This window comes from Felis catus, chromosome C1 (assembly GCF_018350175.1).
Source record: "Felis catus isolate Fca126 chromosome C1, F.catus_Fca126_mat1.0, whole genome shotgun sequence".
Classification (NCBI taxonomy): Eukaryota; Metazoa; Chordata; class Mammalia; order Carnivora; family Felidae; genus Felis; species Felis catus.
In genome coordinates this window covers 13,468,272-13,494,203 of record NC_058375.1, presented here as the reverse complement: position 1 = coordinate 13,494,203, position 25,932 = coordinate 13,468,272, and the positions used below count along the sequence as shown (strand labels likewise).

The 25,932-nt window shown below is 57.2% G+C and overlaps 1 protein-coding gene across 3 annotated transcripts in view; it reads right to left on the bottom strand.

The window, feature by feature from the left end:
* The window catches only part of PAX7 (paired box 7), a 97,319-nt gene that overhangs the window by 29,819 nt on the left and 41,568 nt on the right, over positions 1–25,932 (bottom strand). For all 3 annotated transcript variants that reach the window (XM_003989610.6, XM_006934359.5, XM_006934358.5), the window contains exons 5-7: positions 16,094–16,293; positions 9,770–9,935; positions 8,196–8,392 (exon numbers count right to left, since the gene is read on the bottom strand). In XM_003989610.6, the coding sequence (XP_003989659.1) occupies positions 8,196–8,392; positions 9,770–9,935; positions 16,094–16,293 (563 nt within the window). The remainder of the gene's footprint in view (positions 1–8,195; positions 8,393–9,769; positions 9,936–16,093; positions 16,294–25,932) is intronic.

Sequence of the window (25,932 nt, the reverse complement as noted above, 5' to 3'; positions counted from 1 at the left end):
CCTTCCCACACGCCCGGCCCAGCCCGGGCCCCTCCACCCAGGAAAAGGGGGTGAGAAAGGCAGAGAAATAAACAAGGGTCTGTGTTCACAGGAGGCGGGGCTCTGTCCAGGCCTCTCCCTGTGGGCTGGAGCTGAGCCCTTGACTGACGGGAGCAGGTGGTTTTGTTTGGAGCTTCCAGGGGGGGAAATAGCTCAGCTTTTCGCACTGAGGTAGGTTCACTGTGGACAAAGGCAAAGCTGGATGTGAGGCCGGATCTTGGCAGCGTGCGTCCGTCCGGGGGATGGCGGGGCTCGCAGATGCCCGGGGCCCCGTGGCCGATTCTCTGAGCCTGGTAGCTCGTCCCTGCCCCAGGGCTGGGCTGGCCAGGAGTCAGGGGGAGAGGGCACTTGGGGCGTGGGGTTGCCTGATGGACTGAGAAGACAGTACCCGCGGCCCCCCGCCTGGTACGCCAGACGGAGGCGGGCAGACGTGGCTTGTGGCAGAGGGTCTCTGGGAGCTGGGCTGTGCTGGGTGTGGAGGAAGCCAGCCGGGGAGGCCAGATGCTGCCACATGGCCTTTGGCTTTGGGGCTGAGAAAATCTGGCCACAGACTGTGGCCCTTCCCACCAGCTGACCCCTGACACCCCCCCCCCCCACCATCATCGTTGGTCACGGTGAGAAATGGGTACGTGGGTGGGTGGGGTGACTCAGCTCTTCCCTGACCCTGGGGAAAACCACTCAGGATCAGAGCGTGTCCTTCCAACCTGAGCCAGTCACTTGTTCTGTCCTTGCTCATCCTTTCCCAAGGCCCGAGCGGAGCGAGGAGAGCATCCTGTGTGTTCAGCAGAAAAGGGTGCTTCCCGCACCCAGCATTCTTTCCCCCCCAGGACTGGGCTCAGGGGAACACACACACCATGTGGTCCTGGACTGGAGCCCAACTCGGGCATTTTCCAACCAATGGAAGGGAGGGTAGACGAGAGGGGAGGGAGGGGAGGGGGTAAGGCAGAGCAGGAGGCCAGGGCGCGGATGCAGGGCAGAGGGAGGGGGAGAAGTAAAGAATGGATTAGAATTTATTAAGCACCTATTATGTGCCAGGCACTTTCCTCGAATTCTCGCTTTATCCTCACAGCGCCCCCGGAGAGGCAGAGATTATCACTTCCCGTTTTCAGATGAGAAAAAACGAAGCCCAGAGAGGTTAAGCAATCTGCCCCAGGGCCACACAGCAGCTCAGTAAATGGCAGAACCAGAGCTCCAGCCCAGAGCTGTTTCTCTAGCCCCTGAGCTTCCTCCTACTCGGCGGTGGGGTGGGGTGCGGGGGCTTGTGGCAGAGACCCCTGGGAGAGCGAAAGCCTGGAGGAGATCCTGAGAAGGCAAAGGGAAGGAAGCCGGAGGCAGAAGAGGCGCCCAGAAAGGAGAAGAAGGAAGGGCTGGGCGGGGCACAGAGGAGCGCGCTCACTCGGCTGGGGGCTGGGGTTAAAGCCCCCGTGTTCCTACAACCCACTAAGCCGGAGAAATGAATTCTGATCCCTCCAAAACCCAACCTTGGAAAATGTGCGAGAGAAGGGTCTCCTTTCAGGGGAGCAAGAAATCCTCCGCACTCCTCCCGATGCCCCGGTAATGCCAGGATGTCCCCAATCTGCTTTGAGGAATGGAGAGATTAAGAATAATAAAAAAATTGCAATAAAATACGTGTGAAGGAGGGGGTAATTGTGGACAAACGCAGCATTCAAATTCATTTTTCAGGTCTTTTACACACCATTTCAATCTTATTTTCTGCTTGTTAATGAGATCTTGTTGCCTGGGCTAGGCAAAACCTTCCAATATCAGGACGTAATTGCACATAATTTTCTCTCCTACCAGTGATTTGCATCAGTTTTTAAAAAATTCTGGGCTATTTAACACCCCACCATCCCCCTCCCCGTCTTCCTGCCTACAAATCTCCCACTCCCTCCTCCTTCCTCGTCCCTGGTCCAGCAAGACTCATTTTAAATGCTTATTATAAACGCAGTGTCGCCAATAAAGAGAAAAAAAAAAAAACACAAGGAGGAAGTGAGAGGAGAAAGCAGCACACGGAGTTTCCAGGGCTCATCGCACGAGGGGCACAGCGGACTGATCCTGCTGAGGGGCACCGCGAGGCATGGCTCGTGGGTCAGGCAGATCGGTGTCAGTGTCCCATCTCGGCCGCTCAGCTGCTCTGTGGCCTTCAGCAAGTCACTTAACCTCTCTGAGCCTGTTTCCCCAAGTAGAGCGTTTCTGCGGCACTTGAATGACTTCACAGAGCCCACGCGCTTCCGTGGGATCTGGCCCTCGGCAGGTACTCAGCGGATGGAGTGCCTTGCCTTGCTGGGTTGGGTCCCCTGAGGCCCTCAAGTGATGCCAGGAGCGAAGTCTGCTGTGGCCAATCACTCAGGAGACCCCTTTTCATCAAGAAATTAAATAAAAGCCTTGAGATTTATTCCTGCCGGTTTTAGGAGGAAGGGGACGCTTCGCAGTGGATGATTTGGACCCTGAGCCTGACTATGCCCCGTGGCTGCAAACTTCAGACCTTGGGGGGTGGGGCTGGGGTGGGGGCGGGGGGCAGCCAGAGACCACAGAAGAGCACAGAGGGCTCGGGAGGCAGACCGTTCCAATCCCAGCTCTGTCACTTTCCAGAACCTATCGCAGAGCCTGGCACGTGGCAGGCACACGGATGGATGGAGAGGTAGTTGACCCTGGACAAGTCAGTTTCCTCATCTGTGAAATGAAAGTCACAAGATAATGGCCAGGGTTCGGTGAGTGAAAGCAGCCAAAGCATTTGGCCCCGTCCGTGCCGGCCCTCTGGAAGCATCCACCCCACCTTGGCCATCACAGGTAATTCTTAACGGGCCAAAGAGGGAAAGGAGAAGAGAACATCAAGGAGCCCGAAAGGACAAAAAGGCCTGTTTTACTGTGACTGCGGCCGTGTGATGAACCGCACACTCAGAGAATATTTTTCATTAGTTCAGTTGGGGGAAATCGTAAATATGTAAATCCCTTTTACAGGTTCCTTCCTGTGAAGCTCCAGCGAGGAGCAAAGGACACAATGAATGTGGGACATTATGAAGGAGCAAAATGAGCCACGGTGGCAAAAAAGAAACACCCCCTTCCTGTGAAGCAGTGGCAGGAGCCCTCCGCTGGGGGTCTGGGGCTCTGGGGGCCGGCCCTGCTGCTAAGCTAACTACGGTTTGGGGCAATTTTCTCCCCTGTCTGGGCTTTCCAGAGGTTTCCACTTCCAGCTCTGCTAGAATCTGCACTGAAAAAGTTTGGAGGAGAAGGAAGCTCAGGCCCAGGGCGCCCCACCCCCCACCCCAGGGACACGCCCACAAGGGCCCTAAAGAAGCTGCCAGCACCAGACGCCCTGCCCGGAGCCTTTGGCCAGACGGGACTGTGTTCCTGATTCTTCGCTCAGGACTTCAGACTGCTCAGCGGCCATGAGTGACTTTCTGAGCCTGTCTCCCCTCACACCGGGAGGCCCCCGGGACAGCGCTGGCTTCTGCCATCACACCAGGGCATCTAAGGACGGGGGTTTTCCTCTTCTGTCTGACTGTGGGCTCCTCAGGACGGGCGAAGTTCTTCCTCGGCCAGACCAGGAGCCTCTCAAGGCAGTGGCTGCGTCTCCCCATCAGACCGGGGAATTCTTAAGGGCAGGCATCCTAAGGGACCTACATATAGGTGTCCCCTCTATCTCCCTGCCCACTACCCCTGCCTCCCAGCGTGCCCTGTGTGCGATTCCTAGCCACGGCGGGCATCAGATTACTCACTGTAATTCATAACCACGAAAGGTTCCTCTTGTCCTAAGCTGTCCTGAGTTGTTTTCTAAGAGCTGTGTCCAAGGACCTCAGCCTGGGCTAAAGGGGCGAGAGCTGGCTGGGCGGGAGGGTCTGCAACAAGTCCCCAACAAGCCATCGGGGACGAGATCACACGGGCAGTACACTGACCCTTGAAGAGCACAGGTTTGAACGGCGTGGGTCCAGTTATACATGGAGGTTTTCAATAAATATAGCACAGCACTGCAAATGTTTTTGCTCTTCCGTAGGCTTTTCTTCATAACGTTTCCTTTCCTCTAGCTTGCTTTATTGTAAGGACGCAGCGTCAAAGAAACAGAACGTATAGAATAAGCAGTTAATGGACAGAACGTATAGAATAAGCAGTTAATGGACTGCGTCTGTTCTCAGTAAGGTTTTGGATCAACAGGAAGTAGGCTGTTAGTAACATTTTAGGGGGAGTCAAAAGTTATATGTGAGTTTTCAGTCGTGGGGTGGGGGGGCTCGGCACCCCTAATCCTCACGTGGTCGAAGGGTCAAACCGTATTTGTTTTCCCGGTACCTCTTCAGGGGGACCCCGTGCACAAAGCCGGGGGTATCTTACCGAGTGCTGAGCCCCTGATCTTGTAAAGCTGAGCTTTGCACACGGCTGAGGGGCTGGGCTCATTATTGTCTAAACCTCTCAGGAGGCCTCTGCCCGTGTGACTCAACTCTGCCCACTGGCCCCTAACCTGAGGTCCTGGCCTCAGTTTTCTCATCCATGACATGGGCTGAATGAGCTTTTCCCTCTGCGGAGCTAAAGGGGACAGGATTTTTTTTTTTTACTGCCAGCCAATCTCCAAAAAAAAAAAAAGAGAGAGAGAGAGAGAGAGAGAGAGAGAGAGGGCATCTCTGAGGCAGAGGGCAGTGTTAGTTATGTTCTCAGGCTCTAGAGATCAGGGCTGAAGCCTGGCTTTGCTACCCAGTATTTACCACGTAAGAAACTCTCAGGACAGAGTCTGAGTCACAGGGGCTGGCAAGTTAAGCTGTCCTTGTCAACAGCGTATCAGCTACACCGCATGGCCTGCCGTTCTATTATGTATTGTCTGCCTGTCCTGTTACACTGTCACCTCCGCAAGGGCAGGGGTCTTCCTCCTTGACGCTCACTGATTCATCCGCAGTGCCTAGAACGGTGCCTGGCACGTAGTAGGCCCTCTGTAAGTATCTGTTAGCCTGAGAGCCAGGGTTCAGCACGGGGCTGCATAGATGGATTTCCCAGGGGATTTCGCCCAGGCAGTCCCTCCGTGGAGTCTCTGAGCCTTGACAAGCCCCCCTTCCCGGGATGGCTCGGAGACCAGGACCCGGGTCAGGCCCCGGGAGGGGGCACTTCTCCAGCCGGCAGCAAACTGACCAGTACAATGAGCAGGTGCTCCGCAGAGCCCCAACTTCACCCCCACCCCCACAACATAATAATCGCCTTGGGCTTTTGTGAGAACAAAGGCCAAGGCTACTGGGGGGGGGGCATGGTAAGGACCTGCAGTCTCGGGTGAGGGGTGATGTCCCCAGCCCAGACAGACCCCATCCCATCCCTCTCACCCAGGGGAGCTCCGGAGAACCTCCCTGCCGGTGAGGAGGCAGGGCGTGGGAAGCGGGTCTGTCCTGGTAGGGAGTGTACCCCCCCCACCCCTCCCAAGACCACGGAGGTGTGTGGCTGGCCTGCCCAGAGGGTGGAGGGAGCGTACGGGGAGTCACAAACACCAGAAGCTTTGGTACAGACCCAGACACCCCCCCTCGCTGTCCCCCTTCCGCAGGACGTGTTCGAAGCTTAACCCCGGCAGTTCACACGGACAGAAGCGCACCCGGACTGCCCTCCCGCCCACCCTGCGCACGGCCCCCTCTCCCCTGCCAGCAGCTGTTCACCTCCTGGTCCCCTCTGCCCCTGTCAGACCCTCCATCTGTCTTCACACCTTTGGTGGGAACCTCTGGGCAAGTCTCCGGAGTCAGCCCAATCCATCACGTCCTGACAGCCTCTCCGCCTGAGGAGTGGAGGAAAGCCTCCCGAGGGTCTCTGGGAGGAGAGGGGAGCGTCCAGCTCGGGCAGGGAGAAGGGTGGGCTACTGGCTGCTTACAGTAATGGCTGGGTTTTTTTTTTTGTCGTCTTCGCTCCCTCCCCGAGGCTGGTCTCTGGGCCCAAACAGTGCATGAAACATCCTTGCTCTGTATCCCTCTCATCGCCGAATCGTGCTCCAGAAGCCAAGCGCCCCCTATTTGCTCGTCTCTCCTCTGCCCTGTGACAAAACTGCTACTTTGGGGAGAAACTTCAGCCCCGTGGGCCGCAAGGAGCAGTGGTCAGCCCCGGACTCTGGGCCCTGGCCCGGCCAACGCCTCCCGGGCCCTGTTGAGATGAATCGAGAAGACTGGCCTGCACGATCTCAACATCCGTCTTCAGATTTCCAGGTGAGGCTCCTCCAGCCTGTTTCATACCGCGAGGCCAGGCCTGGACCACATCCTCAGACGTGGACACCTCGGGTCTCTGCAGCCACGGCCGCCCAGCCAGCTCTGGGATCCTGTCTGCCTCTTGACTCTGGAAGGTCAGCTCAGCCGCTTCGTCCTCCGCACTAATGGCATGGAAGTCATGGCCCTGAGCGCCAAAGAGGCCAACGAGGTTCCACCGGGAAAGCATTCTGGTCTGCAGGCTGCATCACCCCGGCCCCTAATGTGGGCCCCAAGAGGACCTCGGGCATCACTGTTAGGGGCTCTGGGTTCAGCGGCTCGCTCAACTCTGCCCCGGACTGGGGAAGACTTGGCACACGTCAGCTCATCCCATCCTCAACAACCCTACCAGACAGAGGCTTAGCACCATCCCCATTTCACAGATGCGGACGATCGAGGCACAGAGAGGGGAAGGGATCTTACCCATAAGTAAATGAGGAGACTAAAATGCAGTTAGCTCTCCACCACACTCACTAACGGAGGCACACAGCGACGGACCCAAAACCATGCAGAAAATTAAAACCTCGGGAAGGTTTTAGACCAGGGGTTGGCAATTTTTTTTTTCCCCTATAAGGGCCACGTAGCAAATATTTTTCACTTTGTGGGCCACGTGATCTGTTTTGAAACTTCTCAGCTCTGGCGTTACAGTCCCAAAGCAGCCAGAAATCTGTAAAGAAGCGGGCGTGGCTATGTTCCAATAAAGCTTTATTGACAACAGCAGGAAGCTAGATGGATGTGGCCTGGGGGCTGTAGTGGACTTTCCCTTTGGCCCCCCTTTTTCTTCAAGTAACAGGGTTCTCATACTGATTATATCCTCCCGGCAATTGTGGGGGGCGGGGGGTTGGCACAAGGACGAATGTTTATTCGGCCCCTATGTTGTGCCAGGCTCTGCGCTAAGGTTTCGGCCAGTTAGCAAGCTGAGCACAAACAACACCCTTCTTAGGAGGTTAGCAACACCCGGTTTAATCACTTTTCAGGTCAACGCGGGCTAAAGTGAGGCTCAGAGATGCTATCTTCCCCGACGCCCTGAGCCGCGGAGCTGGGGTTTAACCCTCTTTCGGCCTTCACCCTTCCTACCGAACCAGAGCCGTTCAGGAAAGCTTGCACCACACTCAGAAGGTGGGAGGCAGGGCAAAACCAGCCTTGGATTTCCGCCTTTCCTCCGTGGATATTTGAGAACCCGCTGCGGCTACAGAAGGGAACCCATCAGCTCCTCAAAGCCACCAGGACGGCCAGCATCCCCGCGTCCTGCTCCCCAAACCACCAGCCACCACCAACAGCCTCAGCGATGCCTTCTGCACTGGATCGCAGGGTGGCCCCAACGACTTCCAACAGCCCCGGCAACGAGTGACGCAGCCAGCAACCAATCACACACGAGGGAACGAGCTCCAAGACCCAATGGGAGCAGAGCCCCCAGTCTAGAACCCCAGCCGCGTTTCTCTCTACCAACAGGAGGCGGTCCTGCCTCTCATTCGGTGGTCACGCCTGGGGAAAGGCAAGAGATGGGTGGAGCACAGGATGGAATCCGGGAAGGACTCCTGGTTCGAGAACCAAGCCCCAAAACCACAGTCAGCATCCCACAGGAAACGGTACAAGGCTTCTGCCAACACGCTGCCTGAAAATGCCTGACTTTCGTGAACCGAACAGCCATGAGGTGGGCGGGGGGCCGGACTCACAAGCTCTGGGGGGGGGCTGTCGGGCCACGAGCACGTCTCGAAGGCAACAGCTTTTTGTTTCTGGTGGCCAGGAGCGGGGAAACCCATTCTCCGTACCTGCCCGCAGAGTCACCCGGGCCTGCGGCTCGGAGATAAAGCCCAGGCAAAGGATCCGGGGTCCTGACCAGCAAGGGTGGCGGGGGCGTCCCTGCTTCCCACTTTAACACTCTCTCTCTCTCTCTCTCTCCCTCTCGAGGTGCCCCGGAGCCCGCGGCTTCCCAGGGACCAGACTGGTGAGGCCACCTACCTGGGGAGACAGGCCGTTGCTGACGGGGTTCATGTGGTTGGAGGACGCCGCCGGGTTCATGAAGCTGTCTGAGTAGCTGGAGAAGCTGTGGCGGGCTCCGTAGGCAGAACCGGTGTCGGCGGCCGCGGCGGCCAGCCCCCCCTGGTGCATGGTGGACGGCGGGAGGGGCTGGGGCCGGTGCACGGTGCTGCCCCCGTCTGCGGAGAGACCCAGGAGAGGGCCTGAGCCAGTGGCCCCGGCCCAGATGGCGGGCGTCCCAGGGCAGGGAAAGAACCGTCCGCGTGGAAGGCGAGCCACGAGCCTCTTCCTCCTCGTCGCCAGCCAGCGGACGGAGGGGACCTCCCCTCGCTACTCAGGATGGGACCAGCTGGCTTCTGGACGGGACGCCGGGGACTAGCCAATGCTCGACTGACAGCTAACCGACGTTCCAGACAACCTCCAGGCATCTGCACCGGCCACACTGCACAGCGTTTGGCACACAGTCGGTGCTCAATCAAAGTCTTCTGGACTGAAAGTCAGACCTCACTGGGGACTCTCTTAATCTACCCAGGCCTGTCCCGACAGCACTTTGGGGGCACCGACCAGCGGCCAGGTGCTTCTGCAAATACTGTCTAAGGGTGTGAAGCGGGCACAGGATTCCCATTTTACAGATGAGGAAACTGAGGCTCGGAGGGGCCGGGCACTCGTGCAAGGCGAAAAGGCCACTGAGTGATGGGGCGAGGGTCTGAGCTGCCATTTCTCTTCCTGGCTGCTGGGCTGCTGTTCTGCTCTGTCAGGGCCCCTCCACGCGGCCTTCCGGGGGATGAGACCATCATCGTCAATTTCTCATCAAGAATTACAGGGAGGGGAGAAAAAGAATCATAGGGAGGATCCCCTGCCTCTCTCCTCAGTTTCCAGAACTCCAGCCTGTCAGCCCTTTAAGAGGGAGCCCCAGGGGCGTCATGAGTCAGATGTCAGGTAGTAGGGCTCCCAACATGCGCCCCGGGGCGGGCGGGGGGGGGGGAGAGGAGGGGGCGGACAGGATGGAGGGAGGGGTCCAGGGAGGGATAGTAGCCTTGTCTGTCACTTCTGCGTTTTAATAAGACCGCAGCGGATGCATGTGACTTCACAGTTGGAGAAGCTCCGTTCTAAACGTGTGCGGGAAGGCTACCTGTTAACCCTCACCTGGATGCTCTGTGGCCTGTTGGCAAAACCAAGAAGTTCAAAGGCAGGAACTCACTGTTCCCGTGGTAATCGTCTGTGCACGTGCAAACAGACAAATGGCCATTAAAAAGAAAATGGCCCTTGGGGGCGGCTGGGTGGCTCGGTCGGCTGAGCATCCGACTTCGGCTCAGGTCACGATCTCACGGTCCGTGAGTTCAAGCCCCGCGTCGGGCTCTGTGCGGACAGCTCGGGGAGCCCGCTTCAGATCCTGCGTCCCCCTCCCCCCCCCGTCCCTCCCCTGCTTGTGCTTGTTCTCGACGATAAATAAACGTTAAAGAAATAAGTAGCCCTTATCGTTCCTTCTAAGTTAAGGAAGGGAGGAATGGGGGGCAGGGCGCGGCTGAGGTGCCAGGACGGTCTCGTGTGCTCACCTTGGGAGATGGTGGTGGTGGGGTAGGTGGAGTCCGGCAGCTGGTAGGGGGGCAGCGTGGGCATGCCAGTGGGCGGGAAGCCCCCTGGCAGAAGGTGGTTGAACGCTGCCAGCTGGTTGGCTCCTGCCTGCTTCCGCCAACGGGCGCGGCGATTACTGAACCAGACCTGGGCGGGTGGAGAGCAGAGAGCGGGGATCCCTCAGCCTGGCTCCTGGCGGAGAGCTGAGGCACGGCTACCACTGGTCCCCGAGCCGTCACCCTGTGTCCAGCCCGCGTCCAGTCCCCGCCTTCCCGCGGCCGGGGACGGGGTGCAGCGCACTTGCGTGGGTGTGAGCCCATCGTGGCCTCACCACCACCCAGCGAAGGGATTATTATGGGATTATTATTGTTCTCCCCATTTTACGGATGAGCAAACTGAGGGGCAGAGGTAGTGCGTGACCTGTCCACGTAACGGGGCGGGTCGGGGACACAGCCACGTCTGGGCGACTCCGTGCAACGTTCTCTCCACCGCAGCCGCTCGGGGGGCGACCATCCTTGTCTTAACACACGCTCCCTCCCACCCTCTGCGCCAGGCCCCCCCACCCACCCCCACCCCGTGCTGGTGCTTCACGTCAGCCCAGTAGACCCAGGAGACGTGTACTCCTATTCCCATTTCACAGAAGGGGAAACTGAGGCTTCAGAGGTCAAAGAACTTGCCCGAGGCCACACAGCTATAGCTGAAACGAATCTGAGGTTCAAACTTCAATCAGTCTGACTTTCTAGAAGTCACTTGTCTGGATTTTGCAACGAGCTCTGGTCCAGAAAAGGAGGAAAAGGCTTCTGGGAAAGCATATGGGCTTTGCATATGCCGTTCCCTCTAAGCCAGACACTCTTCCCGCAGCCAACTCCTGCATCTACACGGAATACTTGTTGAATGAATGAAGGAAGGAATGAACGGATGAACGAGAGAACAAGGAAATACAGAGCTTGCTCTGGTGTATCTTTGCCAGGGCCGATGCGACAAAGCTCAGATGGGAGCCCCTCCTGGTGGGGTCCCCTCCAACCTTCAGCAGCACAGGATCACTTAAGACCCTCCCCCCACCCGTCCAGCCTCCGCTGAGTGGAGGGGTGCTTCTGTGCCCCTGGTGTCTTTTGTCTTCCAGATCCTTCTGGAGGAGAGAAGCCGCGTTTAGCTTTCTGAGCTGGAGGAACAGCGCAGCCGGCTCTGACTCGTTTAGGGTGCACAGAGCAAGGAGTCGAGGCAGTCCGGTCAGGAGCGACAACTGGCTCTGGAATGAAATTGCGGCCCCCGCTTCTCCCCACTCCCCAGGGCACGGAGGGCTTCCCCAGGGGCGTCCTGACCGAGGGGCTTCTGAACTGGCACGGAATGGGCAGTGTTTCCTCGCTCCCCGCTTCTGGGAGAGGGTGTGGGGCACATTTTTGTTCCCATTCAACGTTTCCTCCTTCTACAAGGGAGGGACATCCCAGATGGCAGTGACACAGACATTCAGTAACCGTGAGCCCCTCCACTCCTCCTCCGGGCCTTCTGGGCGTGTGGAAGACAAGGTCCGGGCTTGGTGCTAACTTATCCTCGGTTCCTCACTGACACCCGTGCTGAGCTTCCTCTTGATGTTTTCCAGCAAGTCCCCCATCAATGTTGTTTCGTCTTCCCTGATGTGTGCTTCCAGCTGCCTGCCTTATGTGACAGTGAGAGACACTTTTATTTTCAAATATATTGATTTGGGGGCGCCGGGGTGGCTCAGTTAAGCGTCCGACTTCCGCTCAGGTCATGATCTCGCAGTTCGTGGGTTCGAGCCCCGCGTCGGGCTCTGTGCTGACGGCTCAGAGCCTGGAGCCTGCTTTGGATTCTGTGTCTCTCTCTGTCTCTCTTCCGCTCACACTGTCTGTCCCTCTCTCTCAAAAATAATCATTTGAAAAAATAACATCCATTGATTTTATTTTAAAAGTAAATAGTGGGGTGCCTGGGTGGCTCAGTCAGTTAAGCGTCCGACTTCCGCTCAGGTCATGATCTCGTGGTTTGTGGGTTCGAGCCCCGCGTCGGGCTCTGGGCTGACAGCTCAGGGCCTGGAGCCTGCTTCTGATTCTGTGTCTCCCTCCCCTCAGCTCCTCTCCTGCTCACATTCTGTCTCTCTCTCAAAAATAAAGATAAAAAAAATAAAATAAATAAAATAAAAACAAATAGCGATTTGGATGATACATATATGTAGCAAAAAACCTTGAAGTCAGATGGAGAATGACGCAGGCGATTGGCACACCGCAGCTGCCTGTGGGTCATCCTTCCCTCGGATAAAGAATACCAAAGAGAGTTGGAAAAGTTCTTCCCCTTCTGTCCTTCCCTATCCTTTCCTTCTCTTTCCTTCCTTCCTTCCTTCCCTCCTTCTCATCACGAACCTTTACTGGGACTGTGCTCTATGCCAAGCGAGATGTGAAGGATAGAGAGATGGATGGGACCGTCCTAGCCCTCAAGCTGCCCTGTGCCCCGGGCACACAACAGACAAGGCAGAGAACCACTGCCTCCCGGGACGTCAAGTGACTGACTTAACACAGGCCAAGCGCTTAGAACAACATCTACAACTATCATTCTGGTGGGGACTCTCTGATGGCCGAGCTCTTAGCTGGCATCCAGTGTAAGCTGCCCATTCACAGAGGGGGAACTGGAGGCTCCAGGAGGGACAGGGGTAAGCCCCATCACCCCCTCCGCCCTCCCCCCCCCACACACACACAGACACACCCCTGCACCAGAACCCCTGATCAGGGCTGAGTTCTTTGAAAGCAGACGCTGAGTTTTATTATCCACTTTTGATCCTTCCCACAACACCCAGCACCGGGAACACGATGCCATAGGAAGCAGCTGTTTACGGGGCTGAACATTCCATCTGGTCCTTCTCTCCACGGAGCACAGAGGAAAAGAACATGACGGGCAGACTTGGGTTCAAGTCCCGGCACTGCTGATTAACTGTCTTTAGGAAATTTCTTCCCTCAGGTTTTCCCAGCTGGAAATGGAGAGACTGATCATACCTGCCTCCTAAGGTCACGGGGAGGATGACAGTGACCATGTACGTGGAACACTGAGCATCGTGCCCCGCAAATGAGAAGTGTCCAATAAGCGTTATCTACTGTTAGGGAAAGGTTCAGTCCAGGTTGTTAATTAGTGATGAGTCCCTCCAGTGCTTCTGAAATGGGATTCCTCTCAGGGAGGCTTCTGCTTCTGGGGGAAACACACACAGGCTCAGAGATCTTGGTACTTGGGACACAGCGGATCTGTCCACCTCCGAGGAAGACGGATACAAGGTCGGGCTTGGCCCCTCGCTATTCAGGAGTGAAGGCTCCTCCGGAGAAAGGTTACGCGTCCTCCTGCCTGATGCCCCCTTTCCCACCCTTCCTGGTGGCCTTCCGCCAGCTGAGACACGGTGTCTCCCCCGGACACTAGGGAAGCCAAGTATCACCCTGCAGGCTTCAGAAGCAGGGCTGGAGCAGAGCCAGAGGGAGGCAACGCATTTGAGTTACTGGAACCCCGCCTGACACGTTTACCTGTGTCCTTGTTCATGCACGCGTCAGCTCCGTGACAGCGGTTTCTGTCTGCTGACTCCCCGGGGCCCGCAACAGCGTCGGCACAGAGTAGGTGCTCAATAAATGAGTGCCAGCTGAACGAACTGGGGGTTTCCAGGGTGGCCAGGATTGGAAACTCCAGGATTGGAGTTTTACTAAGAATGCACCTTACTTCTGGAGCTCCTGTGTGCCAGGCACCTCCAAATGCGGAGCGTGTGGTTTTTTACAGGTAAGCATTTCTCCTTAGAACAAGGTAGACTCTTCCTGTCACCTCCACTTTGCAGATAAGGAAACTGAGGCTGCAGGTGTAAGTGCTGGGGCTGGGATTCACACCTCAGCGTCTGGCTCTGAGCCCACTCGGGACCCCTTCACCATCTCCCCGGGCCACTGACACGAGACGTCTCAGGACTGCGGAATCCCAGAATCACAGACTTTTAGAATCCGACACCCGAGACCTCAGATCCATAGTGCTCGGGAGGCTTGGAGGTCTCTGCCCTACCGTCCACAGCAGGAACCCTAGCAGAAACTAGGGTTTCTGGTTGATGGCACACTGTATTTTGCCTTACACACTTCCAGGAACGGGGATCTCATCACCTCACACGGCAGCTCTGGTTGTCAATAAGCAAAATTCCTAGGGGCGCCTGGGTGGCTCAGTCGGACAAGGGTCCGACTTCGGCTCAAGTCACGACCTCACGGTTCGTGAGTTCAAGCCCCGTGTGCTGACAGCTCGGAGCCTGGAGCCTGCTTCGGAATCTGTGTCTCCCTCTGTGTCTGCTCCTCCCGTTTGCACCCTGTCTCTCTCGCTCTCTCTCAAAAATTAACAAAACATCAAAAGAAAATGAAAAAAAAAAAATAAGTGAGGATCCTAGAACTTTAAGGAGCCGCAGTGACCATTTCGTTCCGTTTCTTTATTTATAGATGAGAAACTGAGTCTCAAGAAAGGAAACAGATCTATTGAAGGTAATACAGAGACCAAGGGAAACCTAGGCCTGCGGTTCCCAGTCCCTGCAGACCTTTATGTAGGCCTGGGGACGTTCCCCGACTGGCCCTGGTCCCACCCTCCGGGGCCTCTTAGAGCAGCCCCGTCCTCCACATCGCTTCTCCGGGCCAAATGTTCTATCATCCTGATCTTGATGTCTTTGGTCAGCTTTGGTCATTTGTTAAAAACCCAACGTATAATCGATCCCTCCTCTGCTGGGATCACGCTAAGTTCTCAGGCCAAGGTTGGGCACACTCACTGCCCTGGAGAAGCCCACAGGATGTTACGGGAGTCAGCATGTGCAGGAGGCTGCCTGGGCCCCCACACTGTGGGTCTGCCCGGCCTCTGGCTGCTCCCCCTGTTCCCAGCCCCCCTCCCTCCTTGGACCTTGAGTGACACCTGTTTCTGGGTCCCCTGGGCCAATAAAAGCACTGCCCTGACAGCCAGGAAATTTTACAAGGAGCGGTCAGGCTTCAAGGTGATGGGAAGCAGCCGCGGCCGCCAGACGTGGGAATGAGAAAGCACCCAGGAATGTGCCCAGGAGAACAGCTGCAGGACGATCAGAGCGGGGGGGAGGGAGGCCCAGAGCCCAGGCCAGGCTCAGATATCACCCTGGAGAGGAGGGGAGAGAATGAGACAAGCTGGCTGCTGCCGCCTGCCCCCTTCCCCTCGGGGTCTCCCTCAAAGGCAGCCAAGGACCCCCCGCTCCAGCAGTGGGGGTGTGGAGGGCGGAGGGAGGTACACCGGTTCCCGGAGCGTTTAAGTGCCAGTTGCTTCTAGATCTTGCCCCATGGCTTTCAGGTCCCCGGCTCTGAGGCAGCTTCTTCCTTCCGCATGGACAGACCTTGGCTTTGGTACCTGCCAGGCCCGAGTTCCGGCCCAGCTCAGCCCCAGCCGAGCTCTGTCGCTTCTCTAGGCCTGCTGCTTCTGCACCTGCGGCCTGCCTGGAGGTGACCTGCCTGACAAGGTGGCCTGACGTTCCGCCAGGTCATGCGTGAGGAGGGCTGGGGCAAGGTGGGCGCCTAGCAAAGCCGGGTTCCCCGCTGGAAGAGTCCAGTGAGCAGTCTGGGGTGGCCCTTCCCGCAGACCCGCCTCCCCCGTTTATGAGGAAGACAGGCCGGGAACGCATTCCCCCAGGAGCTAGCCATCATGACCCTCTCTCACTTCCTCCCCGACCTGGGGAGAGGAGGCCATTCCCTCCCCCGCTGGGGCCAGGTGGCAGGTGAGGGCCTGCGAGCCCAGGCAGGTGCTGCTTTCGCCGCCCTCCCTTCCCCCAGCGCCGCCGATGAGGACCCACCCCCTTGAGGGTGTGGATGGGGGTGCCCGAGGTCTGCCCATCCTTCCTCTGATGCTTCCAACCCACCAGGAGCAAGCCTGCCCGGTGTGCTCACATGCTTCCTGTGACGGGAAACTCATTACCTGTCCTAAGAAGCCGGGCCCTTCAGAAAATTTCCTCCTAATCACCTCCTCCCCTCATCGGAGATTTGGAGGCTTTTGTGCTTCCTGAGCCCTGTCCTCTGGCTCATCTCGGGAGGGATGACTGCTCTCCAGCAGGACCTCACTGCAGCTCCTGGCTGCCCAGGGCTGCCCACCGCTGGCCCAGCCGGTCAACCGACGCTTGCGGCCCGCTTAGTCTGCATCAAGTGCCAGGGGCATTCCTCGTCTACAAGGCCCCCGGACCACCTGCTGCAGAACCCCCTGGGGGCCCCCTAAACCCTGGGACCCCGGCCACACCTCCAACCCTCTCCGTTCCCGCCTCTTCGATTTGCCCGCCAACACCCGAGGCGCCGCCTCACCTGGACACGCGCCTCCGTCAGCTTGGTCCTCTGCGCCAGCTCCTCGCGGGTGTAGATGTCCGGGTAGTGAGTCCTCTCGAAGGCCTTCTCCAGCTCTTCCAGCTGCTCGGCCGTGAATGTGGTCCGACTTCGACGCTGCTTGCGCTTCAGAGGGAGGTCGGGTTCCGACTCCACGTCCGAGCCCTCGTCCAGCCGGTTCCCTGCAGGCAGGCGAGAGGGAGGGAGAGGGTGAGGGCCTAGTGAGACGGAGTAGCGCCACGTGCCCGCCCTCCGACCCCTGGCGCGCGGACAGCCAGACCCCTCCTGAGTACAAGAGCAAGTATGTTCCCCGCAGCTCTGCTCATCACGGTGAAGGGGGGGAAGCAACCTCCGTGCCCAACCCGAGGGGATTGGTTAAATACTTCCTGGCACAACGAAATTTTTTTTTTTTTTTTTAATCCCCTATCGTTGGGTATTTAGGTTAGTTCCACTGACAGAGAAGGATGTCTATGACCAAAGACTCAGGGTAGTTTCGTGACGAAATACCTTTGCTGAAATTCCTAGAACGATACTCTCCAAAATGGGAGAAGGTGGCTGCGCGTTAGTGATACCTCCATACACCTGACTCTAAGAAAAAGGCGAGGCACCAACCGGCACGCAAAGACGGATCCCGCTTCCGGAAAAAGCCCGCATGACACATCCCGGAACACCGTGCTCAAAAGATGAACAAACGTTAACCTTCAGGGTGACAGAGCTTTTGTTTGTTTGTTTGTTTTCTTTACACTTGTTTATAGTTAGTATTTTTAAAATGATGACCATTTAGGGGCGCCCGGGTGGCTCCGTCGGTGGAGCGTCCGACTTCGGCTCAGGTCATGATCTCACAGCTCGTGAGTTCGAGCCCCTCGTCGGGCTCTGGGCTGACGGCTCGGAGCCTGGAGCCTGCTTCGGATTCTGTGGCTCCCTCTCTCTGCCCCTAACCCATTCGCATGCTGTCTCTGTCTCTCTCAAAAATAAATAAAATATAAATAAATAAATAAATAAACAAACAAACAAAATAAAATAAAATAAAATAATGACCATTTAAGCAGCAATGCTATTGTTTTCAAGGAAAATACTGCAAAAACGAAAGGAGGAGGGCCAGGAGAAAGGGAGGGAGGGAGACAGAGCAAATGCACGTGCGTAGGGCTGGCAGTCAGGCAACTTAGATTCCATACCTGGTTCTGCCCCTAAACGCCCAGAACCGTGACCCTAAGAAGGCTACCTTCCCTCCTTGGGCCTCAGTTTCCCCCATTTATAACATGAAGCGTTTGGACTAGGTGACTTCTGTACCCAGGCCCTTCCTGGGTTGCTTCAGGATCTCTGAGTAACCCTCCAGGCTGGAAGAGACCTTACCTGATGACCTTGGTCGTGACCGTGGCCCCTACCTGAGAGTCCCCACTGATTTCCACCCAGGAGCCTGGGGATGGAGAAAAGCCTTTGCTTCCTGTGCAGAGAGAGCCCAGGAGTCTGCAGCCAGCTTACTTCTCATCCCTGGACGGGGCTATCAGGACAGCAATCTGCCTACCCCAGGTCCAGGCTAGAGAGGTTGCAGGAAGGGGTTGGTCAAGCTCCTTGGCCTCAGAGCTGAAGACACCCCGGGGACTGAACTGGCTTCCCGACTCCATCAGTCCTGTGCCTCTTACCCATCTTGGTCCAGCAGAGGGAATGCCAGCAAGGAGTGGCCTGGCCGGGGCTCTGGAGCTGCACCCTCCATGGACCCTGGGGGACTATGGGGAGCACAGAGGAGGGCCAGGAGAAGAGGAGACCAAGGAAGGGAGAGGGAAAGAGGAAGTAGGCGGTCAGTGGTGACCTTCCTCCCACTCCTGCTTTCTCTCTCTTTCTTCTTTTGCCTTCAGTTCTCCCTCCCCCTCGCCTGGCATCCCATTTTGGGAATTTCTGGAAGCACTTCATGTTTCGTCATCCACTCGGTCACCGGAGCGATAGTGCTGCGCCCGGGCTGGGGACACTGTGCTCACGGCGTTCAGCCGGAGCCAAGCAGGAAGGGCCTCAGAGATCATGTGAGCCCACTGCAGACGGGGGAAACTGAGTCACCGAGAAGCAGCGTGACCTGCCCAGAGTCTCTCAGGAAAGGGGCACACCGGCCCCCTGCTCTCCTGTTGCCCGCCCCCACGCCGTCCTTGCTCAACTGCTTTAAATGTCTGTTATCCGAATAGGGGTAGGCCTCGCCCACAAGGGACACCCTCCTTCTTCCCCCAAACACCGCATATGGCCTCTGAGATGTTAGGTGAGGGGACAGGCATCCCAGGCCACGGGAAGAGCACGTACAAAAGCCTGGCACGGCAAAGTGCACGATGGGCAACGTTGTCATGGGGCTCCATCCACAGCTGGGACGTCATCCGGTCTTGAGCAACGCTCCTCTGCCCCAGGTCCCCTCCCCTCCATCCTGTTCTCTTGGCCATTGGGCAGTCGTCTGTGATTTTGATTGGTCACTGCCAGGTTGCCTTTGATCGTAACGCCACAGGACAAGGGAACCAGTGGCAGGGAAGCCCTCCCGTCATTACTCATCCCTAAAGGCAGAGACCTGGGGTCAGATCTAACCCCCTCCTGTCTCCTTTCCTGGCTGCCCAGCTTCCCATCACTGAAAGGAGGCTGTGGGGGCACAGTAGGCATCCTGGGGCACCTTCCTCAGCACAGCTGGGGCTCAGAGCCAAATACACCCAGTCCCAGGGATTCAATCCCAAAATGCACTGCATAACCCAGAGGGGCACGGGGAAGGGGGCCACGTGGGCAGAGTGGATGTGAAGCACGTTCATTAGACACAGGCTGGATTTGGGGTGGGGTGGGGGGGGCAGCCTCCTGGCCAGCAGCAGCTCCCGCCCTCTCCCCCCACACAGCTGTGAGATGGAAAGGTCCCGAAGGGGGTGGGACAGAGCCAGTACAGGTGTGGAGATAGCCCCAAGACAGAGGGATATGGCGACGGGCCTTCTCTCTGGGTTCCTGGTTTCTGCTCAGGGACGTGGGGAGTCCAATCCCGAGCAGGGAAGAAACAGCCCCACCTCCCAATCTTCTGGGGGAAAAACAGCCTCTGTCTTAGGAAGCTCCCAATCTGATGGAGGAGGTACCTATTCTGGGAATTTCCCAGTCTACTGAAGGAAACCCTGCTTCTGTAGGAACTGGGGCCAGGAGAGGCACAGAACACAAGACAGCGACAGGACTTGAAAGAGCCTCAGAGCCCCCTGAGAACAGAATGAATGAGGGACAGGAAGGGTGACAGGAGCCATCTGGTTTGTCAAAGCTTAAGGGTGCGCAGGACTGAGGTCGGCTCAGGACAGAGGCCAGCCTAGGCGAGGTGGATGGACGTGGGTAGAGAGTCACCGGGGAGCATCTTCGACGGCTGCTTCTTCAGCCTCTGCCTCTCCTTCCAAGCTTGCCATCTCCCACGGCGGATGACTCCGGAAGCCTCAGCAAGGCCAGTGAGGCGCCCCCCCCCAAGCCCCCCACTGTCAGCCCTGCCCACGTGCTCAGGCCCACCCTGTCACTCCACGAGGTTCCCTGGCTAGCTCTTGGCACCCTTAAATGGCCAAGCCGGGGCCGTCTCAGACATCCATGCCTTTGACTTTGACCGTGAGCTTCCTCTACCTGGAACACCACACCCGCTTCCACTGGGCTCGCTCCTGCTGACCCAGCACAACGCAATTCATGGGTAGCCTCCCCCCGCTCCCTGAGCATGTCCAGGCCGGTGTGCACGCCCACTCTCGGGCTCTCAAAGCTCATCGGGGGACACCCAACCTGCCTGTCTATGGGTCTCTCGGTCCGACTGGACCGGGAGATCCCTGCATGGAGCAGAGCCTACGCCTGGGACACAGCAGGTGCTCAATAAGGGCGTCTTAGACGAACAGGGCCTGGCAGTACAATTACAGAGCTCCTTTGGCCCCCGACACACGGCAGCGGTCACCACCCTACGCATGTGTGCCACACCCTACGGTTTCCAAGCTCTGTCACTGTCCCCACTCCAGACTCTCCCAATAACCGTGGAGAGCCCAGCAGGCAGTATCAGCCCCATTTTCAGATGGTCAGTGGAGCCCAGGGGCAGGGAGGCTGCGAAGAAAACCCAGGACTCGGGACTCACAGCCTAGCGAGAGCCAGCTTTGCAACAGAGAACTCCCAGGCGATGGAGAATTCCATTTCTGAGCGCGAAAGCCAACGCGGCTTGCTCTCTACCCTCACCCCCAAACATTCCCTGCTGTCCCTTCTGCCAGAGGAAAAGACGGGAAATGAGATGGTCACGATTGCTACACCTACCGACTTTCTCAGGAGGCAGGAGGGGAGCTGACCGTCTGCAGGTCCCTGTCATCTAGATTCGAGGAAGCCAGCAGTGGCCTTGAGGTCGGGGGTCCTTCTCTCAGCTCCCCCCCGACCCCCTCCCCCGACCCAGAGACGCCCCCCCCCCCCCCCGCTGCCTCCAAACTCAGCCTTTATTACAGTTTTAACATAGGCCCGGCTCGAGCTGCGGCAGAGAAACGAATCACATAATAGTTGATATGCGTTTTAATCAAGTAATTCGGGCAGAGCCGAGAGCTGGCAAGTGTGGGCCCGGCGTCCCTGAATACCAAACAGGCCTGGGCGCAGGTCTCGGAAAATGGAAAAGTCATTTACAGCTCAGCTGGGGGCCCGGCGAGCCAGGGCCATGGTGGGAGCCCTCCCGGCCCCTCCGCAGAACTGCTCAGCTGTAACCGGTGTGCCTTGCGGTGCGTGAGGCTGGGAACGTCTGCGGGAGCCTGGCCGCACACAAGGGCCGGGCAACCCGGCTGGGCCGAGGGGCAGGGCTCGCTCGGACCCCACGTGAAAGCTCCCCGGAAGTGAGCCCCTCCTGTCCACCACGAGTGCCCCAACTTGCCTCAGGTGCCCATCCAGCACTGCCACCCAGGTGTCCGGATCGAAGGCCTGGCCCTCTTCCTCCACACCCTCTTCCTCTCTCGGCAACGCCTCCCATGCAACCAGCCCAGCACCAGGGCCAGGGCCATCAGAATCCCTGTTGGCTCCGAACCCACCCTGCCCCGCCCCTGTATGCCCTCTTCCTCATTCCCTGGACTCCAGCAACCATCTCCTGCTCCAGCAACCACAGGCCTTTGCATAGGCTGTGCCCTCTGCTTGCAGCACCCTCCCCATGCCCCCCCCCCCCCCCCGCAGTGAGCAGGTGTCCAGACCAATGTAGAGCGGGCTATTTAAGAGCACAGGTTCCTGATGCAGTCTGCCCGGATTCTGTGGATTCCGCACATGTAAAACACGGATGATGTCAGGGACGCCCTCCCCCCTTCCTTGCTTTGTATTTTTCCACCACACCTATCACAATTAGATAGGCTAACTCTTCTATTTTATGGCCCTCCCCACATTGTCCTGGCTGTAATTAGAGCTCCTTGAGGCTGGGTGGTTTCATCTTTCTTGTTCACTGATAAATACCCAGTGCTTGGCACAAAGTGGCCACCCAAGTATCTGTTGCATGAACGAACGAACGAGTAAATAAATGAGCACACGAAGGCACAGGAAACCGTGTCAGGGACAGCGGTGCTCAGCCAATGCTAGCCGTCACTGCTCCTCGGCCTTTCTGATCAGCTTGGAAAGCCTTCTGAGCTCGCTCTCCGCCACCTGGCTCTGACACGGCCATCTCTGTGCGCTCATTGCTGGGGCTCAGCAAAACCGTCCACGCTTCAGCCCTGCTTTCTGGGAGGCCCCCTCGGGGGGGGGGGCTGGGAGGCACTGGAGAGGTGGGGGGGTTTCCGTCTGACTCCACGTCCTCTGCTATTTCTCACCAACGAGTCAACGGGCCCAACTTCACTCTCCCAACTCTCCCTGTATTAGTGAGAGTTTAGGTTCACAACCTAAACCTGACAAAACGTTTCTTTCTCCAGGAGGAGTGTCCCTATCCGACCCCATCAGGCTGCTTTTTTTTTTTAAACTTGAAACTGCAGGTACGTAATTTGCATTACAAAATGTGGGGCCCCAGTGGGGTGTTCTCTGATCACCACTTCTCTGCTAACGGCCTGGTACTGTTCTCAGGCACTAGAGGGCACTCTTTATACATCCCTGCTAAGAGGGGGCCTATCAAGGAAAAAGGAAATAGTACTGTTTGAAACGGTACTGTGTAGTTAAACTGCCAGAATTCAGAGCCACATTTTCTCATGATGCAACCACAACTCTTTCTGCATGGAACCGTGAACCAAGCACAAGTCACATGTGAGAGAGAAGGGAGGGTTTCTGGGGGGCTGCAACTCTCTGGGTGCAGAGAATTCAAAAGTAAGGTGTCCCTGTTAAGGCAGGAGGTTGAAACTAACGACGTCACAAGGGTCCTTCCAACTCGGTCTCTTTAACCTGTTGGCGTCATATGCAGCAAATGGGGAGTTCTGGAAGGGGACAGCAGCTGTGGAGTAGGGGAGGGGAGAAGGCAGGACATTTTAAGGCACTTAGGAGGGTCTCAGCTCACCATCCCCTTTAACTCTCTTCCTGGGATTTGAAGACAATCTTGAAAATAATCACAGTTTTCCTGTATCTCTTTGTCGGGCTATTTCTGTCGTTTACTCACCAGCCTCCTGTAAGGCCAGGAAAAGCAATGCTTGGTGCTGAGCAGAGAACAGAGCTCACTAGATCGGAACCTTAAAGGAAGCCTAACAACTGGGTCCCATCTTTTTTTTTAATGTTTATTCATTTTTGAGAGAGAGAGACACAGAGAGAGAGCATGAGTGGGAGAGGGATAGAGAGAGGGAGACACAGAATCGGAAGCAGGCTCCAGGCTCTGAGCTGTCAGCACAGAGCCCAATGCGGGGCTCAAACTCACAAACCGCGAGATCATGACCTGAGCCAAAGTCAGACGCTCAACCGACTGAGCCACCCAGGTGCCCCAACTGGGTCCCATCTTACAGAGTGTGGCCAGGCAGCCACAGGCAGACACTGGCGGGCAGCCGGGACAGAAGCTGGGAGGTCGGAGGGGCCTGAGCTTGCGTTCGGGATCTGCCTCCAACAAGCTACAGGTGCTGGGCGCGTTGTTGAACATCGGAGCCTCACTTTCGTCATTGCTAAAATGCGACAGTGGTGGGAGGCAGGGGCACCCGTCTGAGCAGCTGTACCTCCAGGCCCGGTCTCTCCTCTCATTCGGAGAGCCTGGGGCCCGGGGGCGGGCCTGGCCCTCCAGACTCACGCCTTGACCTGCGGTGTGACCCTGAGCATGTCACGTGTCCCCTTGGAATCTCCATCTCCCCGTCCAGCCCCGGGAATAAGAACTCTGTGCGCCTCTGCTCCTCAGGGTGCTGGTGCGGCTGCCCGCGTGGGAGCCTCAAAACATACCACGCGGTGCCTTTGTCCCAACGATCAACTCAGGAAGGCCACGCCCCCTCCTCTGGGCCAGTTTCCTCATCTGTAAAGCGAGGAAAGTAGGAACAGAGGCGTCGGGCGTGAAGGTTACATGACTTGCCCCAAGACAAGGGTTTAAAACGGTGCCAGGTATACAGTAAGCGCTCAAGGAACGCGAGCTGTTATTGTCGCTATCGCGGCTGTCATCACGGGTGTCTGCAAACGACGAGAACTTCATCTTCCTCCGTACCCTCCAGAGGCAAGCACGTTTGCGTGGCACGAAACACAAAGGCAAGGAAGGAATGCGTGTATGAACCAACGACTGCGTGAACGGCGGTCCCTCCCTTGTTCTCCTATGGCGAGCGCTCCGCACAAACCCCAGCACGCCCACAGACCGCCCGCACCCTCTTTCCCCAGGGGAGGCCGTCCCAGATGCCGGTGGTGCCCGCAGAGGAGAGGGGTGCAGCGGGCTCGGATACAAGGGCTGGTGGGCACGAAGGGCCAGCGAAGGAGACAGGCCCTCAGGAAGCTGGGCCCGGGGAGGCCCGGCTCGAGGGCTCAAGGTCAGCGAAGAGGAAACAGCAGCTGGGGCCGCGGCGAGGAAAAGGCAGGCAGGCCACCCGTCGGCGCCCCACAAAGCCGCTGTGAAAGGGCCATATGCCTGAGAAGTCAAGCCTGCCCCACCAGCCTTCTCTCCCCGCCACCCCCTCACCCCTCCTCACTGCTGGAACTCTGGGAGGCACAGAGGGGTTGCAGACAGTTGCAAAGTCATCAAAGGAGGCAGAGATGGTAAATGGCTCAGGACCCCCGGCCCCTGCCCCCCCTTCATCCATCGAACCACCCCCCCGCCCGCCTCCAGATTCAGCCGTGAGGAAGGGCTTCAACCTGGGGCTCGCTGGACCCTAAGACAGGGCTCTGCGGTCACACAAAGTCTCCTGCCACAGGACTGGGGACGAAGGATGCAGGAGAATTAACCTACACGTGGCTGATGTGTTTCGGGCACACTATGTGCCTTTAGCGCCGTGAATCACAGAGTAAGGGCTGTTATCAGCCCCGTTTTATAGGCGAGGAAAATGAGGCTCAAACAGGGTAGACCAGCCCATGGCACAGCGACAGTGAAACCCAGGCAGCTGGCCCCGGAGGCCCATCGGAGCCTGGCATCCGAGGTCCTTGCCCTGACCTGGGCACGCCTTGCCCTGTGGGCTCCTTCCAGACCTTCGTACCTCGCTGCCGCCCGGGGTCACTGGAAATGCTCTAAAGCACTTCCTAGTCCCCCCATCCTGCAAAGCCGCCCCCGACGTCCCCCTAGACCACGAAGCTCTCCGTGACCGCTACACCCAGTCAGCTCTCGCTGAATGCCCGTGCTATCTGCTGCCCACGCCACCCTCCCGGCACCTGGCATCAACTCCTGCCAGAGACCAACCATTAACTTGTAATGCACATGTTCTGTTTACCAAATACACCGTATCAAAGGGCTTGTAAGAGGGTTATCTGAACTTCTTGAGTGTGACAGCTGGGCCTCCCCCCATCAAACTGGGGACACCCTCAGAGAGACTGTGCCTTCGCTAGGAGTATCTTGAGGGTAGAAACTCTGTTTCTCTGTTATAACTGGGTGTTACCCTGCCTTGTGGTTCCTATCATTCTAGAATGTTCTTTTTTTTTTTTTAAGTGTATTTATCTATTTTGAGAGGGGGGAGGGGCAGGGAGACAGAGGGAGACAGAGAATCCCAAGCTGATAGCAGAGACCCTGACGTGGGCCTCAATCCCATGAACCCGTGAGATCATGACCTGAGCTGAAATCAAGAGTCGGATGCTTAACCGACTGAGCCACCCAGGCGCCCCATCATTCTAGAGTGTTCTTTTTTAATTTTCTAGAATGTTCTTAATGACAGTCTTTGGTAGGAACTGCAGCCACCCGTTTAACAAAGAAACCATGCGCCTTGTCATCCCAGGCACAGTCGGAAGCTGTGATTCAAGCTTCCCCAGAGTCACAGATTCTCTCTCAGGACCCTGTGCTGAGTCATTTCTCTCCACCCAACTCCCGACTCTTCCCACCTCCACCTTTCTTTAAATAGGCCTCCCAGAAAATTCTATAAAACCCAATGTTCTGTTGCACGTCAAGGAGCACAGAGGAGCGTGGGCCCAACAGGTATTTATCAGTCCCCTCCTGGGTGCCCCACAGACCCACGCTGATAAAAGCGACAGCAGTGAATGTTCACCACAACGGAAACTAGCAGACACGTCGGAATCCTGCTTTTAGAGAGAGAACCACTCTCTTAAAGGTGGGCAGTGGCGTGGGCTGAGCCTAGAACACAAATACGAAGGAAGAACGGGGTCACTGGAAATGCAAGCCAGGACTGCGGGGTCACTGGGGCGAGTCACTCTAAGGGAGGCCAGCCTCGCTCCTTAGAAAGGAAAAGCTTCACCTGGGAGGCTCACCTAATAGAACAGACTTCCCCTCTGTGGCCCGACAGGAAAGCCATCAGCCTGAGTTACTTCTCCACCAGAAATGCCAG